The sequence below is a fragment of the Dioscorea cayenensis genome, chromosome 18 (genome assembly GCF_009730915.1).
Source record: "Dioscorea cayenensis subsp. rotundata cultivar TDr96_F1 chromosome 18, TDr96_F1_v2_PseudoChromosome.rev07_lg8_w22 25.fasta, whole genome shotgun sequence".
Classification (NCBI taxonomy): domain Eukaryota; kingdom Viridiplantae; phylum Streptophyta; class Magnoliopsida; order Dioscoreales; family Dioscoreaceae; genus Dioscorea; species Dioscorea cayenensis.
The window spans coordinates 6803227-6821213 of NC_052488.1; the positions used below are offsets into that span (position 1 = coordinate 6803227).

General features: G+C 35.9%; 1 protein-coding gene across 1 annotated transcript; it reads left to right on the forward strand.

Annotated features, from left to right (window-relative positions):
- Window positions 1–9673: 9673 nt before the first annotated feature.
- Window positions 9674–13597, forward strand: LOC120282208 (nitrate reductase [NADH]-like). The gene is made up of 4 exons (XM_039288965.1): window positions 9674–10736; window positions 10849–10989; window positions 11778–12010; window positions 12118–13597. Exons 1-4 carry the CDS (start codon window positions 9785–9787, stop codon window positions 13435–13437), a joined length of 2646 nt encoding a protein of 881 aa, XP_039144899.1. The 5' UTR covers window positions 9674–9784; the 3' UTR covers window positions 13438–13597.
- Window positions 13598–17987: the final 4390 nt, after the last annotated feature.

The following is a 17987-nucleotide window of genomic DNA, read 5'->3' on the forward strand; positions in this document are numbered from 1 at the left end:
CCCGGTTTATTTTAAAACCGGGTTGTCCTGATGTCCAAATTTGTCCGAATTCCATAAGTTATTTTTAAGTTCGCTCAAATATTAAATTATACAAAAATAATTTAATTCACATTAAATGCAAAAAAAAAACATTAATAATCCAAAACTCAACTCAAATTATAGAATAATCTAAGTCTTAATAGAAAAAACAATATATGTTTAAAGTTTTTAGAAGAATGGGCTTAAAACAAATGGGCCTAAGGTTGTGGGATTTTAAAGTTTTAGGGGTTAAAAGGGCCCGGTTGTCCGAATTTCTATGTCCGGACCCGGCCCGGATTTAAATCCGGACAACCAAGCCATGTCCGGACCCGGCCCGCATTTGCAAACCTTATGTCCAAACCCTTTTTATTCCGGGCCGGACAAAACCGGGCCGGCGGATCCGGACAGATTATTGCCACCCCTATTCCAGCATGCAATGGGAGAGTCATGGGTCCCATTCTTAAGAATTGGAAGGGACTCAAGTTATATGAAGATAAAAAAAAAAAAAATTTTAAAAAATAATGTTTCTAGTCATAGTGTCTCTGGTCTTGTTAATATATTTGTTACTTTAAAAGATTAATAAAATTAATTTGGTATTTTAATTGTCATCTTTTATCCATATATATTTGTTTTAATTGGAGTTTCCATAACAAAATGTGAGGTAGTTATTAGGGTCTTCCACTTAATTGTTATTTTTATGAAGGTAACAAGCGCCACCCCATAAGGGAGTGTCAAAAAGACAAATACGGTGATGCATCAATTACGGTAGCTTAACGACCCCTTGAGATTTACCATGTGGGACAGGCTAACACGAGGGGTAATTAAGGCCTGTCATATCACTCAAGATGATATCTCAATGATCATAACCCTACAATGATAAATCCCTCCTCTCTTGCAACCCTGGAAGGGTTGAGAATACTGCTAACTCCTCCCATAAAAGATCATGTGAATATTAGGTGAATAGTGATATAATATCTCTATAGTATATTTGCACAATATTACACAGTACTGTGGCATAAAGAATTCAACTTTTGACTACTCACTTATCATTTTAATTTGACGACTTCCACCAAGCTATCCAGTGGTTATCTCTTAAACCTAAACGTAGTTTTAAGCTGACAATCACTTCAAAATGTAAAATAATAAAAAACTAATTTGTGAAACATTATTTTCTGCATATGAAATAGTTACAGGCAAAAATAAAACAACCCCCCATTAATTGTATGAGAATGAAAATGACTTTAGTATTAATTCAATTATAAAATTATTTATCTCAATTAGTATTAATTAAATCATATTTAAAATGAGTGTCACACCCACCCCTTCTACCGAGGTAAATGTGGCACCCATCAGTTAAAATTCCCTTTTAACTGGAAACTGACACCCTGCTTTAAACAAAATCAGACCTACAAATCACAATTTACAATTTCACACCAACTACAAGTTCAAATACATAAATATCATGAATACAATAACTCAAATTTGCGGGTACAACCGCTACAAGATCACAACAACAATGACAAGAAATAAAGAAAAGGGGGACCCACTGCAGTCCTGGACTCAACCCTGACTAGCTCTATACTCGGTCAGACAATCTAGGGTCCCGCCTCCCTGCAGCTACTAAAGACATTCGAGTTGGTCGGTAGTGGCTTAATAATTTCAAATACTTAAATACAAGTATATATAAAGTATATAAATACCAACTCGCTCAAATAATTTTTCCAACTTTTCCAAAAATACCGTAATTCCGAAAGAAAATACAATCTTTTAAAGAACTTTCGAAACATAAATTCAACATAGATCAACATCAATTTGATTTTTCTCGGGAAAACACAAATTTCGTGAGAGACGCCCCTCATCACAATTCAAAAAAATAACATAAATCTCAAATTCAAAAAATACAAGAATACCCAACACTCACCCAAAGATAACATGGTCTAGAAAACTCTCTAAACCTTCGCCGTGGTCGCGGCTAGGTTCAGAGCCGTCAAGGAACTCATGTCCTTAACGTTGACCCATCGGTTCACCGGTCGGTGACCCCGGCTACCCGATGAATATCCAGTCCGGGGCTCTACACTCCCACCGAACGGCCCTCGAGTAATCAGCCGGTCGACACGCCACCTCAAAAAGGTCGGGCCGTGAAGACCGCCCTCATCGCAGAGGGATATCACCAAAACAATCACCACAATAAAATACAACTCCACTCGAGTACAATATCCATCCATGATCATAAATCAAGAATACCTCGACCATTTGCACGAGGACAAGATAAACACATAAGCAAAGCCCAAACTTTTAACACAAAAATAATTTGCAAGTCCCAACACAAGCAACAACATGGAAATCCTTTTTCCGGGACAAGTATTCACATCACGTAAATAAACATTATTTTTCCACAAAGCCAATGCCAAAAGTATAACAATGCATAACACCAAGAAAGCTCGGATCCACGACACCATTCCTATACCGAGAATGAAAACCAATTCTACTAATAATGCCGATAAAAACATCTTTTAATATGCTCACATGGTTTTCGCAAATCACTCCAAATCAAAGCATATATACCCATCAAAAATAAATACAAGAATTGAATAATTAAATCACATATACATGTATTTTTCACTATTCACAAATACGTATAATTATACAAAACCGATGTATCAATACTGGGTTATCATGGCACATCGTAGGAAAAATAAATATAAGTATATTTCGACCTTATACGCAATTAAACATGATAAAATGAAATACTTAAACATTTATTTCCAAAATACTAGCCATTAAACAATTATTTCAAAATAATAATAATTAATCAATTATTTAAAAATAATAGCCACTACCAACTCACTCGGTGTCCTTGGGTTCCTTCCCTAGGCCCGGAACTCTCTCCTAAGCCTGAACAACACCTAACAGAATAACATAATAAAATAAATTAACGATTATGACAACTAAAAACATAATTGAACCCAACAGAAAATACATGAAAGCAATAACCGACTCTCTAATTGGGCCCACTCACTCCAATCGGTTCAAACCTGACCTTGCATAATCAAACCGGGTCTCCAATTGCACTTAAGCCAACTCAATTTGGGCTAGACCATTCTGGACCAACCTCGAACCATCCTCAATTCCACTCGAACCAAGCTCAAATTCACTGAACCAAACTCAATTTCACTGAACCAGGTTTAATTAAACCAACCAGCCTTGAACCAACTCAATTCTTATACAAAAATATATTGAACCAACTTGGTTCAGCCCCAAAACCCTTAGCCCAACATCCAAACCAAAACCCAAATCAACTTCAACTAATTCAATTCAACCAAACCATTCAAGTCCAACCACACTCAACTTGATTTAATCAAACCCCCGACTGGGATCAATTCAATCAAACCCAACCAATTCAATTCTCATCCAAACCCAATTCCAATTCAATTAAATGAACTTGGTTAAACCAAATCAAACTCAACTCAATCAATTCAATTCAATTCAACTCAACCAAATCAATTATAACTTGGTTTGATCCAACCAAATCAACTTGGCAAACTCAACCAATTCCAATCTAACCATCATCATTAACATCTTAATCATCATAATCATCAACTTAATTAACTAAACTAAACCCTAATCTCGGTGCTACAAGAATTGCTACATAGAAACCGAAAAATCTCATCCTTCATTCAAGCTAGATTCATCACAAATACAATGATTTTTTTCAACACAAATTGAAGCAACAATCATCTATAACCATTAAACATGTTTTTTTCCTACTCAAATCCATCATTATCTTCATCATATCCATCAAATACACATATATACATGCATACATACACTCATTCATCAAAAAAATACACCAAGAAAAGCTCTTACCAACTAAAACCATCCCTCCCGTGAGCTCCCTCCCAGCGATCTCCCATCCCCCACCCTCAAATCTCCCATTTTTTTCTCCTCATTTCTTCATTTTTTTATTTTTATTTTTCCTTCTCAGGGTTATCAGTAGCACAAAGATGGAGAAGAAGATGAACAATTTCTCAAACCCTAGATTTTTTTCCTCTAAATTACATTTTCAGCCGAAATTCACTTTCAATCCCTCCAAATATATTTTTCTTACAAAACAGTCCCCTGAAAAAAACTCACCAATGATCCCTGAATTATGAAATAGTATTCTCAAAAGGTCCCTTTCAAATTACCCAACGGTCCCTCAGGGTTATAACACAACATTTTTTTAAAAAGATCCCTTCCATCTTACCTTTTCAGTCCTCTGGTTTTCATAAACATTTCATGTCCACCCTTTTTCATTTATTCTTTAACCCAAAAATCTTTTAAAAAGTTTTTACACTTGGGTCCCTTATTCTTTTCCACTTGGGGTTTCTCAACAAGACTACTCGTAGAAAAATCTTATCTGAATCGTAGTAATACCCTAAATATATTTTTCCAGTAATTATCCAAAGGTTCAGGGTATTACAATGAGTGTCATAATGTTTCTTTGGAATAAGCTCCAATATTTTGTTTTTTAAAAAAAAAGTAAATCTAGTTTTTATTAGTTTGTTCTTGGTTTGTATGTTTCAGTTTCTTTGCTTGTTCTTTTATTGTTCTGTTCTAGTCTTTTTGGTCTGGTTTGTAATATTTGAACCTTGTAAACTTTTATTTTGTTTAATAAAATCAGCTCTATGAGTTTTTTTCCCCAAAAACAAACATACGCGTCTTGTGGGTCAGTTGGTCATTAAATTATTACCTTTTTTTTATTTACACAAACACTTTACTTAGATGGTGGGCATGGTAATAAAAATTATGGCACTCATTCAAAAAGCTGGTGGATTTTACTCTGCCGACCCGCCGACCCCAGAAAAGCCAGCTAAAGCGGACTTAACTAGCCCGGTATATTTGCCTCCATTAAATTTAACAATTATCAACAATACACGAGGTTGAGTAGATTTAGATTCAGTGGATTCATGCATGTTTCATGTCTTATTATAAATTTATCAATATTAATTGATATATTAATATTTTAATATTTATGATAAATGAATAAAATATATTAGTAATTTTGTACTATACAGAAAGTAAATTTTTATATTTTTGTAAATTAAACATTTATAATGTATAAGAACATGACATGTTTTTTTTCATTGGCCCATCATTTTTCTAAAGGGCCACTTAAAGATTTATTGAGAGGTTTAATTTTTTTTTTTTACTTAGATTAATTTTTATTTGCAATATAACAATTTTTTGTCAATGTGGACAAATCATAGTATAGTGTGCATAGACGTGAAGTTAATAATTCACACATCTCGCTTTTCACTTTTACATAAGTTAAGGTTAAATCGCATATCCTCAATAAGATGTAAACATTCTAGATAGAAAAACCTATGTCAATAAACAAAGAGATAATTGATTTATAACATATTTATTAATTATATTAATAATAACATTCTATTTAAAATGTCACATGTATGAACCAACAAAAATGGAAAATATGGGATGCAACCAACTTTTCTAAATATTTTCATAAAATTTACAAGTTAGTCGACTCAACCACAAAAATATAAAACCAAATAAAAACGTTTAATTAATTTCTAGAAAACACAATAACAATTCCTTACTTCTAAATTAATTTATTCAATTAATAACATTTTATTTATGTGAGACAAATTCTTTCAAGTTTCAACAGACACGGATGGTGCAATAAATCCGCAAGAGATATTCCATTGATGCTGCCTCAAGGAAAATTACAACCTGAGCCTTCTTCCATGAAGTGGAAAGCAAAACAGTAATAATAACACACGCATGAGGATGTCTGAAGAAGAAGAAGAAGCCTGTGTTAGAGAGAAGGCATGTGGACCATTCATTGGAAATGCAAGTGGTTGCTACGGCCCTTGGCAGGGCCTGACGTCTACTCTATTCTACAGTACTTTTAACCTTGCTTTGCATGAGGACGTAGCGAACCGTTGTTTCTGATCGAGTGGCTGATCGAAATAAAAACAAAACCAACAGGTAACTCAACCATACGTTTTGTGCGTGTGTGAAATCTCGGGAAGCGGTGCGCGCAAAGGGTTGTGGTAGAGACCGTGGCCGATGGGAACCGGAAAAAGTGAAAACTCTTCTAGTAATGGCTCTTCTTTGCTCAGGGAGTCATCTTAATGTTTCGCATTGTCCAACCGACCCTAGACTCGTCGCTTGTGTACTTTCTCTGGCTGTTCGTTAACTCAATGCGCCACTTCCCATTTAATGATCTCTTTCCTTTCTTCTTCCTAGCTCACGTTGATTGGTTAACTTATTATGGCTCTCGTTTTTTTAACCTTAATCACAAATTGTTTTACCTTAATCACATGTTTGTATTAATTTGTATGGTTTGCAATTTTTTTGCAGTTTTTATATTTATGTAATTTGTGAATTATTTTTTTAAATCATTTATCACATTATATATAACTGGACATTTTATTTATTTATTTTTATAAAATAATTATACTTATTTTTTTTATCGTGTAATTATGTGAATAATAAGATAAGTAGAGATTCGAATTATTTAAAGAAGTTTATTTTTTTATAGAAGGCTGCCATTAATTAGTTCATCCTGGGATAGTTTAAAATTGGTGACTTCTAGGAAATAATGGATTCAAGACTAAAACATTAAAAATTAAAAAAATAATATGATATGATTAATTAAAAATACCATAAACGAGAATAGTATCGGACTAGTGGAGGTATATAAAATTAAGCTACTTATATTGCTATATCCTGAAGGTACTGATGGCGAGATAGTATAATGTACGTTTACTTTTATATTGCATGTGGAAGAGAATGGTCGCGGGTAGGATTCTTTAAAGCCGAAAATAATAATAATAATAATAATAATAATAATAATAATAATAATAATAATAATAATAATGAATAAATATAATAAATAAATAAATAAATAAAATAAAAAATCTAATACGAAAGCTACTGCTAATTGAGTAGTAATTAAATACCGGTTTTAATTAAATGAATCAAAACTTTAGCTCATATGAAGAATAATTAATAAAGATTCGGTAGTAAAAAGCTTTAGAGGCATGATTAGAAGACTATTTTTTTAATGACAGGTAAGCGCTTTTCTGAAGCCAACTTGCCAAGATATTTTAAGCTTAGATCATCAATATTAATATTTAGATTTGGGACAAGACAAAACACAAAGCCAGCTTGAGCCCTGTTCACGTACTTCCAATTTACAACAAATGATCTATATATATATATTAAGAAAAAAAAATGATATATATGGTTATTCTTATATTAAAAAACTAAACTTTGGTTAATGAATCCATTAAAATATTGCCAAGAGATCTTTGATCTAATATTACTGGTTCCAATACCGAAAGTTTTGGTTTACAGAATGCTCATTGTTTGGGTTCATAATACACTTGACACAATGGTGATAATTGATAATGATCTTTGGATGTAAATGTGAATTTATAACTCAATTTCTGTATCAATTGGATGAAGGTGCATGTACGATTATTATTTCTTATGTGCACGTCTTTAATTGCATATGTACTTATAGTATTTTATCAAAAATAAATAAATAAATAAAATAAAAGTTGAAATATTTACTAAAAATTGGATGATATTTTTATAAAAAAAATTTGGATGATATAATTCACAATTAAAGCACGCATAACCATACCATCAAGATTTCAATATGGACAAAAAGGAATTCTCATGGGATCTTTTTTTGTTTGTGCTTTTTAATTCTAGAGAAAAATCATTTTTTATATATTTTTGTATGAAATGAAATATATTTATTTGAATATTTATAGATAATTTAAATTTTGAATACCATTAGGTGTTGTTTTTTTTGGAAGCAGAGATTTTTAATTGCAGAAAAAATTGGCTTGGATACATAATTATATATTTACTGTTGTAAATTGATATTTTATTTAAATTACATGTGCAAGGTATTTTAAAATTAAAAAAATGTTCATTAAAAATATTATCTTCCAACCATTTCAACAACTTGATATATATATATATATATATATTGCAAATACTACCCTTATATAAATTCAAATAGTTACAGATCAATGCAAACAATGGGAGTATGCATGGACAACCAGAGTTATAAAGGCACAGAAAACCATGTTTGCACATTATTGAATACACGTAAACAAGCTAGTAACAAGTTTTTTTTATTATTTTTTAAATATCTTTTCATAATTCTTTGTACATGCATCATCATTGTTACTCCCTCAAGATTGTTCTTACTTATTATTATGTTTTGGAGCTTTTTTCTCTATTTTTTTACTTATCATATTAAAAATTTTATGCAATATTAAATAATTTTTTTAATTTTACAATTTGTACAATTTTTAATAAATCACAATTAATCAAGTATTAAATTATATACTTTATTAGTGTAATTTTAAATAAGAGTAGGTTTTAAAAATAATACTCTTTCCGTACCTTCTTATTTGTCGTGATTAACCGAATTTCACGTACCAAGAAACTTATTATTTCACAAAATTTTATAAAAAAGTAGCTTTTTTTTCAAAATTATCCTTAATTTATATATTTACATTTCTCTCTAATATTTAATTCCAGTAAGATAATTGAATAGAGTGTTAAGGGTAATTTTGAAAAAAAATAATAATAAAGGCTTCTTAATATTAGAAAACAACAGATAAAAATGAACATGGATTAGTAAAATTTTTTGTAAAATATAAGTGACCAACTCATTTTAACCAATTTTTTTAATTAGTATGAATTAGATAATTATGACAAGTAAAAACAAATGAAAATAATATTTTATTTACATAAGCAGTTATGTAAATTTGCATGAGATGAGTGTATCACACTGAAAAGTGGGATAAATTTCTGTTTTGTGCTTCATGGATAAGACATAATTTTGATGTTTGCCATGTCTAATCCATACTATAGAATACATTGTAAATCTCATTCAAAAAACTTTTAAGCTGTAAATATTATGGAGGCATGTCTCGTATATTTAGTCTAATTATTAAATTAAATATATTAAGAAATAAAAAATTATACTTAAAAAATATGTATAGCTAGATACCACTTTGATATTAAAAAGATAATTACCAAAATAAAAGGTTAAGAGATTAATTCCTTTTAATATTATTGGTTGAGGCTAATGGTTTATTTACTTTAAAAAAAAAATTATGTAAGTATATAGATACACAATACAAATCAAATTTACCCCAAAAAAAAAATATTATTCTTATATAAATATATTTATAATTTTATACAAAGCAGCAAGTCATAGAAATAGACCATTGGGGCGAGCCAATGCAAAATTTTCTTTTTAATAACAATCAATGCTAAAAAATCTTTCCAACTCACAGACCTGCGAAACTGGAAACATTATCTTTAGGAAGGAAATCAATTTGAAGAATTACAGAAATAAAAACTGTCAACATTAATTTACACGAGAAGAAACAGTAAGCAAATCAGCTGCACGCGCGCGTTCCTGATTAAATGACAGTTGTAATATTATCATACCATTTGCTTTCCATAAAACTGAAGATGTAAAATCAAAAACGTAGAGCTGCTGAACTGGAGGTGTTTGCTGGTGCAGGAATAGTCGGTGGGGTCCACCCACTTCTGCTTTTCTCACCACACGTCCTTTGAAGCCTCGTGAGGCCTCCTATAAAACACACCCATCCGCCTTCCCCATGTCCTCGCCCAGTGTAAATCATATACCAAACCAGGGGCGGCTAGCCTCCTCATATTCCCCATCCACTTTGCAAATATCCCATCCAAACCCCCCTCATCAATGGCAGCCTCAGTTGATAACAGGCAATTCACCAACCACTCACCAATCCGGGGCTGCAGTTTCCCAGCTCTAATCCCACACCTCTCCAATCATTACTCCACCAGTGACTACTACTCCGATTCTGATTCTGATTCTGATTCTGATGCCGAGACTAACTTAAAATCACTACTCCTCGATGTCGAACCATCGATACGAGACCCCAGAGACGAGGGCACTGCTGATCAATGGATTCAACGAAACGCGTCACTCATCCGTCTCACGGGTAAGCACCCATTCAACTCCGAACCACCACTCGCACGTCTCATGCACTATGGCTTCATTACTCCAGTCCCACTTCACTATGTTCGAAACCATGGTGCTGTGCCCAAAGCTGACTGGAAGTCATGGACGGTTGAAGTCTGTGGGCTTGTTAAACGCCCGGCGCGCATCACTATGGATGAGCTTGTCCGGGAATTCAAGCCTATGGAGATTCCTGTCACGCTCGCTTGCGCCGGCAACCGACGCAAAGAGCAGAACATGGTGCGCCAGACTGTGGGTTTCAACTGGGGCCCCGCCGCTATCTCGAACTCGGTGTGGCGTGGCGCTCGCCTGTGCGACGTGCTGCGCCGGTGCGGAGTCATGGGGCGCAAGAACGAGGCGCTCAATGTTTGTTTTGAGGGCGCTGAGAACCTGCCTGGTGGAGGTGGTTCTAAGTATGGGACTAGCATTAGAAGGGAAGTGGCCATGGACCCTTCCAGAGATATAATGCTTGCTTACATGCAAAACGGGGAGCTTTTGTCCCCTGACCATGGCTTTCCAGTTAGAATTATTATTCCAGGTTGTATTGGTGGCCGCATGGTGAAGTGGCTCAAGAGGATTGTGGTTACTACTAAGGAGTCTGAGAGCTACTATCATTATCATGACAACAGGGTCCTTCCTTCTCATGTTGATGCTGAGCTTGCCAACGCTGAAGGTACATATATATATATATATATATATATATTTGTGTTGTTCAATGATTTTTTTTTCCTGTTTTGGGAGAATGAAGTATTGATGGGTTTTTATTGTTATGGTAATGAATTAAGCATGGTGGTATAAGCCGGAGTATATCATCAATGAATTGAACATAAACTCGGTGATCACGACACCAGGGCATGATGAGATCCTTCCCATCAACTCTTTTACCACGCAGAGGGGTTATACGATGAAAGGCTATGCTTATTCTGGTGAGTGACATATATAATTTTTTTTTATGTTTTTAGTGACGGCCTGTGTATGGTGTCGTTTTGTGTGAAGATGATTTAGTGGGTATTTTTACATTTGTTTCGTCCTTAGACTTTGGAGAAGCCCCCACGTTGAAGAGGCTGTAGTGAAGCTATATCTATATTACGTGAGCATAAGAGTAGGGAACCGTGTGCCATATGAATTTCTTTACGTTCCCATGATTTCTAACTAAGTTTTCGGTGGTATGCATCTCTTTGTCGTTGCTCACCACCCAGTTTCAAAAGCACAAGTTTTTGGACTTTTATTTCCCAAGTTTCCTACATAATTGATATGATAATGATTGGAGCTAGCTTTATTGTTTTATGTCTTATAGATAGAATAAAAGAGCCAATAGGAGAAAAAGTATTTGTTGAACTTGGACCGTAAACCTTTGAATCCCACTATAGAGAACGTAGATTCTTTTTTTTTTTATTTATTTTTATTTTGTTTTCAAATGCAACAATGGGCAATAACATAGTTTTAATAAACCAAAGTACTTGGAATATTCCAAGTCCCACGTAACAAAGTTACGCTCTCTCATAGATAGCTGTCATCCTCTCTTTTTGTTTGTTTGTTAGTTTTGGTCAATTAATTTGTGGAAACGTCTATTACGTGGGTTCAAATTAAAGCTTGAGGTTGGAATTTATAATTTTTTTCTAAGAAAAAATTGTCCAGAAATATTAGATTAGATTCTTACCCTCGCGTTTTCTTTGAGGTTGTATTTATCATATCAATCTGGTTTTTTAAACAGGTGGAGGGAAGAAGGTGACCAGAGTGGAGATAACATTGGATAGTGGGGAGACATGGCTAGTCTGCACTGTTGACCACCCTGAGAAACCGAACAAGTATGGTAGATACTGGTGCTGGTGCTTCTGGTCTGTGGAAGTGGAGGTCTTGGATTTACTGGGTGCCAAAGAAATAGCTGTCCGAGCTTGGGATGAAACTCTCAACACACAACCTGAGAAACTTATCTGGAACGTCATGGTACAAATCACACACCATAACAAAATAATATCATTAAACAGTACTAGTAATTATTTGTTACTTAGAGACTAGCTATAATAAACATGTTGGTTTAATTTTCTGTTCAGGGCATGATGAATAACTGCTGGTTCAAAGTGAAAGTGAACGTGTGCAGGCCACACAAGGGTGAGATAGGGTTAGTATTTGAGCACCCAACTCAACCTGGAAACCAAACTGGTGGATGGATGGCAAGACAAAAACAACTGGAATCATCAGAGGGTGTTCAGCCCCTTAAAAAGAGCGTCTCATCTCCATTCATGAACACTTCAGCCAAAGAATTCACAATGTCAGATGTCCGCAAGCACTCGTCCAAAGACTCTGCTTGGATTGTAGTCCATGGTCATGTCTATGATTGCACTGCTTTCCTCAAAGACCATCCCGGAGGAGAAGACAGCATCCTGATCAACGCTGGCACTGATTGCACTGAAGAGTTCGAAGCTATCCACTCTGATAAAGCTAAGTCAATGCTTGACACGTACCGTATTGGTGAGCTTGTCACAGGCTACATCTCGGATACTTCAGTTCATGGTGCAACAAATCTATCACACCTTGCACCAATACGTGAAGCATCAAGAGCTCCGAGTGTGGCACTTAGTAATCCCCGGGATAAAGTCCCTTGCCGTCTTGTTTCCAAGACTTCCATCTCTCGTGATGTTCGGTTGTTTCGCTTCAATTTCCCGTCTTCTGATCAAGTTCTTGGCTTACCAGTTGGAAAACATATATTCGTTTGTGCTAATATTGATGGTAAGTTATGCATGAGAGCTTACACTCCAACCAGTACTGTTGACGAGGTCGGTTACTTTGAATTGCTCATCAAGATTTACTACAAAGGTGAGCATCCAAAGTTTCCCAATGGTGGACTCATGTCACAGTACCTCGACTCACTGCCCATTGGCTCTAGTATTGAAATCAAAGGACCGGTTGGACATATTGAATACACCGGCAGGGGAAACTTTGTCGTTAATGGTAAACAAAAGTTTGCGAGACGACTAGCGATGATCGCTGGTGGCACTGGGATTACTCCAATGTACCAGGTGATCCAGGCTGTGTTACAAGATAAGCAAGATGATCGCACTGAGATGCACCTTGTCTATGCCAACAGGACTGAGGATGATATACTGTTGAGAGAAGAGCTTGATCGGTGGGCAAGAGAGTATCCGGAGCAGTTCAAAGTGTGGTATGTGGTGGAGGCAGCTAAAGCGAAGGAGGAGTGGAAATACAGTCTGGGTTTTGTGACTGAGAATATACTGAGAGAACATGTCCCTGCAGGGGACTCTGGAGATAGTCTTGCTCTTGCATGTGGACCTCCTCCTATGATTCAGTTTGCAGTGTTGCCAAACTTGGAGAAGCTCAAGTATGACACCAGTGAATCACTGCTCATCTTTTAAGTTTATTTATTTTAATTATCTTATATTTTTAGGCCTTCATTGGTTGTTCATACAATGTATATATATGTATGTTGTTATGCTGTTGTGAAGAATGAGAGCACAAGTAATCAGTGCTAAGTTCTTGTTTTCTGAAATGAAATGCATTTTATTGCAAATTATACATTCCACTTGTTTAGATTCCATTTTCGGTGGAAGAGCACAATAGAGTATTTGCATGAAGTATTATTGGAGGTTGGTACGTGCACTTTTGCACTTTGACCGGTCTTCCATCCGTGAATAATGCTGCAGCACAATGAATGATGTCACTGCATACGATTCCATCTAAAGTCCATGTTCTCAATTCCTCGGTAGTTTTTTTTAATAAAAAAATTTACATGTTAAAAAGCGTCAGTTCTTGGCGAAGACCTAGTAGACAGAGGAAACCTCCGACCAGTTGCACGTCAATTGAATACTGTTTAGGTGAATACCAGTCGCCCATCAAATAAAATAACGTACATGGAAGTGGTTTTAGATCTCTACATTACATCTGCAATATGTATATAGGTCATTAAATTTTTTTATAGAAATAATAACAATTATGTCACTGAATATTACATTAATAACATTTTAGTTAGCATGAGATAGCCGTAATACGTTAACAAACAAGCCATATCAACTTTTACATCATTGCATATATATATATATATATATATCTTTGAAATTATATTGAATAACATTTAAAAATGTGGCCTAGAGAAAATTTAAATTTCTATGTCATATATAGCGTGTTTTTTAAAAAGACTTGTGATGGGACAATGCCACTATATAATGTTCATACTTAAGTTTTAAGAAAATACATAAAATGATGTAGGACATGGCATGGTATGATCACTTCAGATAGAACGATCGATTGATAAAGTTTTTAATTTAATTTTGACCCGATAGAGTTTTCCTTGCACGGGTAGAGATCAAAGTGCTTTTCCTAGTGTTTATGTTTTTTTTTTAGTTTAAACCTTGTATTTTAGGGCAAATTTTGTATTATAGGAGGACGAATATTTTTGATATGTTTTTATATGATTTCAGGGAGAAAAAAAAGATGTTCTCTGAAAAAAAAGGTTTGAAATGGAGTTGTTAGTTCTTCTGGTGTGGTTTGTGGGTATTAGGTAACACTTAAGCACTCATAGAAGTCTCACACAAACCAATAAAGAAAGAGCACACAAACAAACACAAGGAGACACACAACGTTGGTAACCCAATTCGGCGTCACTCGCCTACGTCTGGGGGGCCAAGCCCGGACATAAACAATCCACTAAAAGAGGTAAAAATAAATGAGTTCAAACACTTGTCACTCACACTCTCAACAATAAAGATCACTACCCTCTCTAGATTGTCTGGTGCTCACACACTCTCCTCAAAGAGTCACCCAAGAGTCACACCTACAATCTACGAGCAAGGTAGCTTATATAGACGCCTCAACGTCCCCAAACATAGCACATACCTCTTTTAGAATCTCTGGCTATTAATTTAAAAAACTCGCTGAAATTAGTCATGCAACTCCCCGTCTGTAACATGAATTGCAACATGGCTCCCGATCGCGACTTGACCGAGTTCGTTACGCTATGGACGACCTCAAGACCCATCAATCTCCCTGGCCATGCTTAGTCCGAGTCGATGCAGCCCAAATCTCCCGATCCCGATCACGCAGAACTAGCCTACCTCCTAAGTTCCTCATCACGCAGTCTCCTCGCAAGGGGCGCACGTCCTTGTGCGCCTTCATGAAACTTGCCAAACTTAGTCTTCAATTCACCTAAATTTGGTCTTCAAAGATTCTCCAAACTTGATCTTCAATTCACCCAAGTTTGATCCTCAAATCTTGCCTTCAATAGATTTCAATCAATCTTCATCAGGATTCTTCAAATCATATCTTCTATTAGTCTCTATTCACACCATGAATAGATCTTTCTTTAATTAAGCTCCACCATATTTAGTCTTCAATTAAATCACCTAAATATGGTGTTGATATGATCTTGTCTTCAAGTTGTAATGCATTGCCAAAAATAACTCCACCAAGATCTTTAAGATAGCTTCACCATGATCTTCAAGATATTTGGCTCCATGTTAGAGACTTACTAAAAATAGCTCCACCAAGATTTTCAAGATGTTTGCCTTGCACTCCAAGTTTCCTTGCCATGTCACAATGCTTGCCACATCATCAATTATGCTTTGTCACCTTAGTTGCCACGTCACTTTGTCTAGGTGTCAAATCATGCCAATAAATAGTGCGGTTGCACTAACAATCTCCCCCTTTGGCATAATTTGACACAACTGCTTCTGCACCCAGACTGACTCCTGTTACAACATTCTGTTACAACACTGACCTGGACACAGACTAAACTAACGCTGTTACAACTTCCAGGTACAACATTAACTGGAGAACAGAAACTAGGACTGACATAAGATATCATCTAGTTGCTTACAAAATACTTGAGAAAATATTACAAACTGCAACTAGTGAGACAAAATACGATTAACCATAATGAACTGACAAACATAACAATGTTCAACACAATAAGACTAAATATTCAAATGCCCAAGAAATGAAAAACAAATAACTAGTCAGTCTGGTACAAGCACACTTCTCCCCCTTTGTGACATAATTGATGCCGAAGTCTTCATGAACTGTTGTAAGACTTGTTACACCTTCTCCGGCAGCTCCCCCTTTCTTTAAGCCTCGTGGTCTTCATCTCCCCCTGAGTCGTGGCCATCGTCTTCTCTCTTCTTCTTCTTCTCAAGAATTTCTATGCGAGATAGAATCTTTTGCTTTTGTTTGGCGATGATGAACAATTCTGCAGATAATGCTCGTTGCTCCTCTCCACATCTTCTAGTTGCTCTTTCAACATATTCTCATATTTTTCTTCTACCAATAGATTTGCCTCTTCTTCATCTTCAGGCATTGGTGGTGGAGACACCCTTCCTACAGGTAAATCAATTTTCTTACCTGGGCTGAACAGTGTTTGAGAAATCTTCAGCTTCTTCACTGCTGTGACTGTTTCTCCCTTCCTGAGTTGTACTCCATGTTGTAACAAATACTGCGACAGCAGTGCAGGATACCCAAGTGATGTTGAGGAGCTTGTGCAATTAGCTTCTTTCACAATATTTTCGAAGATCAGCCTTCCCAGATTGAACTTCTTCCCAGTTCCAATATCAAACAATAATAGAGCAAGCTCCTTCACTATGTTGGAATTGTGCGGGGCTGGTAACCAATTCTGAATGCCAAGTCTAAACAGAACATTGTACTTGGCCGTAAGGGTGGATGCTGGGAGTCTTGTTTCTACTCCCCATGACTCCGTTCTTCCTCCAGTGATCTTTTTCAGAACTTCTTCATTCAACTCAAGCCCTTCTTCAAAGTTTCCTTTCACCTCTGGTTTAAATTCCAAGAATCTGTTCAGAAAGGCGGGAGTAAATGGAATCCACTTACCTCGAACATAAACTCTAGTAATGCCTTTGTCAGATGGTAGCAAATTACTGTAAAACTCTTGGACCAATGATAAACTGTAGCTTTTTGGAAATGTTGCAGACTTGTATAAACTTCTTTGTTGCAGCAGCTCAGTTAACCCATACTTCTCAAAAGCTCCTTCATCAATCATCCTTTCAACCACAATACCTCTCTCTTCAACAGATTCAAACTTTTTCTTGGATGCTTTATCAAGGAATCTGTCTTCATCGCCGTCTTTTGTTTGTTGAGTTGCCTTCTTCTTCTTTTCTTTCTTAGAACTTACTAATGGTTTCTCCCCCTGTTTTGTAGCTTCAGTACACTTCCTCTTGAGCTTTGGAGAGACTTCTACTTCTGCATCTGAGAAAGACTTCCTCTTGGACTTGCTAACCTTCTCATTCTTCTTGGTTTTCTTCCTTGATGGGGCCTTCTTTTCAAACGCTACTTTCTTCCCTTTAGCAATCTGGGCAACACGATCTTTGAGTGGGATCTCATCAGAACTATGTGAACTGTCGGATGTTGCCGAAGATGTTATAACCGGTGCTATGACATGTTCTGTTTCTATAGGTGCTTCAGCATGTCGGTATAGATCACCCAGAACTTCACTTAGAATAGTAGCAGCCTCTTTTTCAGCACTAGTGGGAGCATCTGTACTTCTTTCTCCAACAGTTTCTTCTGCTTGTGCTCGGTTTGCTTCTTTTTCTACAACATCTTCATCCCTAGCCTGTTGTTCTTTTGAACCTTCTCCTACTGGAATAGTAGTGGAGTGCTCCTGTTCATCTTCCTCTACTCTCTGAACATAAGCACCTGGAAAAGACTCACGAACCCATCTCAAGAGATCATCTCTGTCTTTGACACCTGAAGGCAAATCTTGAGACGATGTTCCCGCTTCTCTTACTTCAGCATCTTGAGAAGAAACATAAGAGACAATTGCTTTCCCTAAATCTTCTGATTCTTCTCTCCTTGGTGGGCTTCCTCCAGAATCAGTCCCTCTCATCCTTACTTCTGCAATTCTGGCAGCAATTTCTTGTGGGGTCGGTAGAGCACGGCGGGCCATACTCTTTGTCCTCATCTTTTC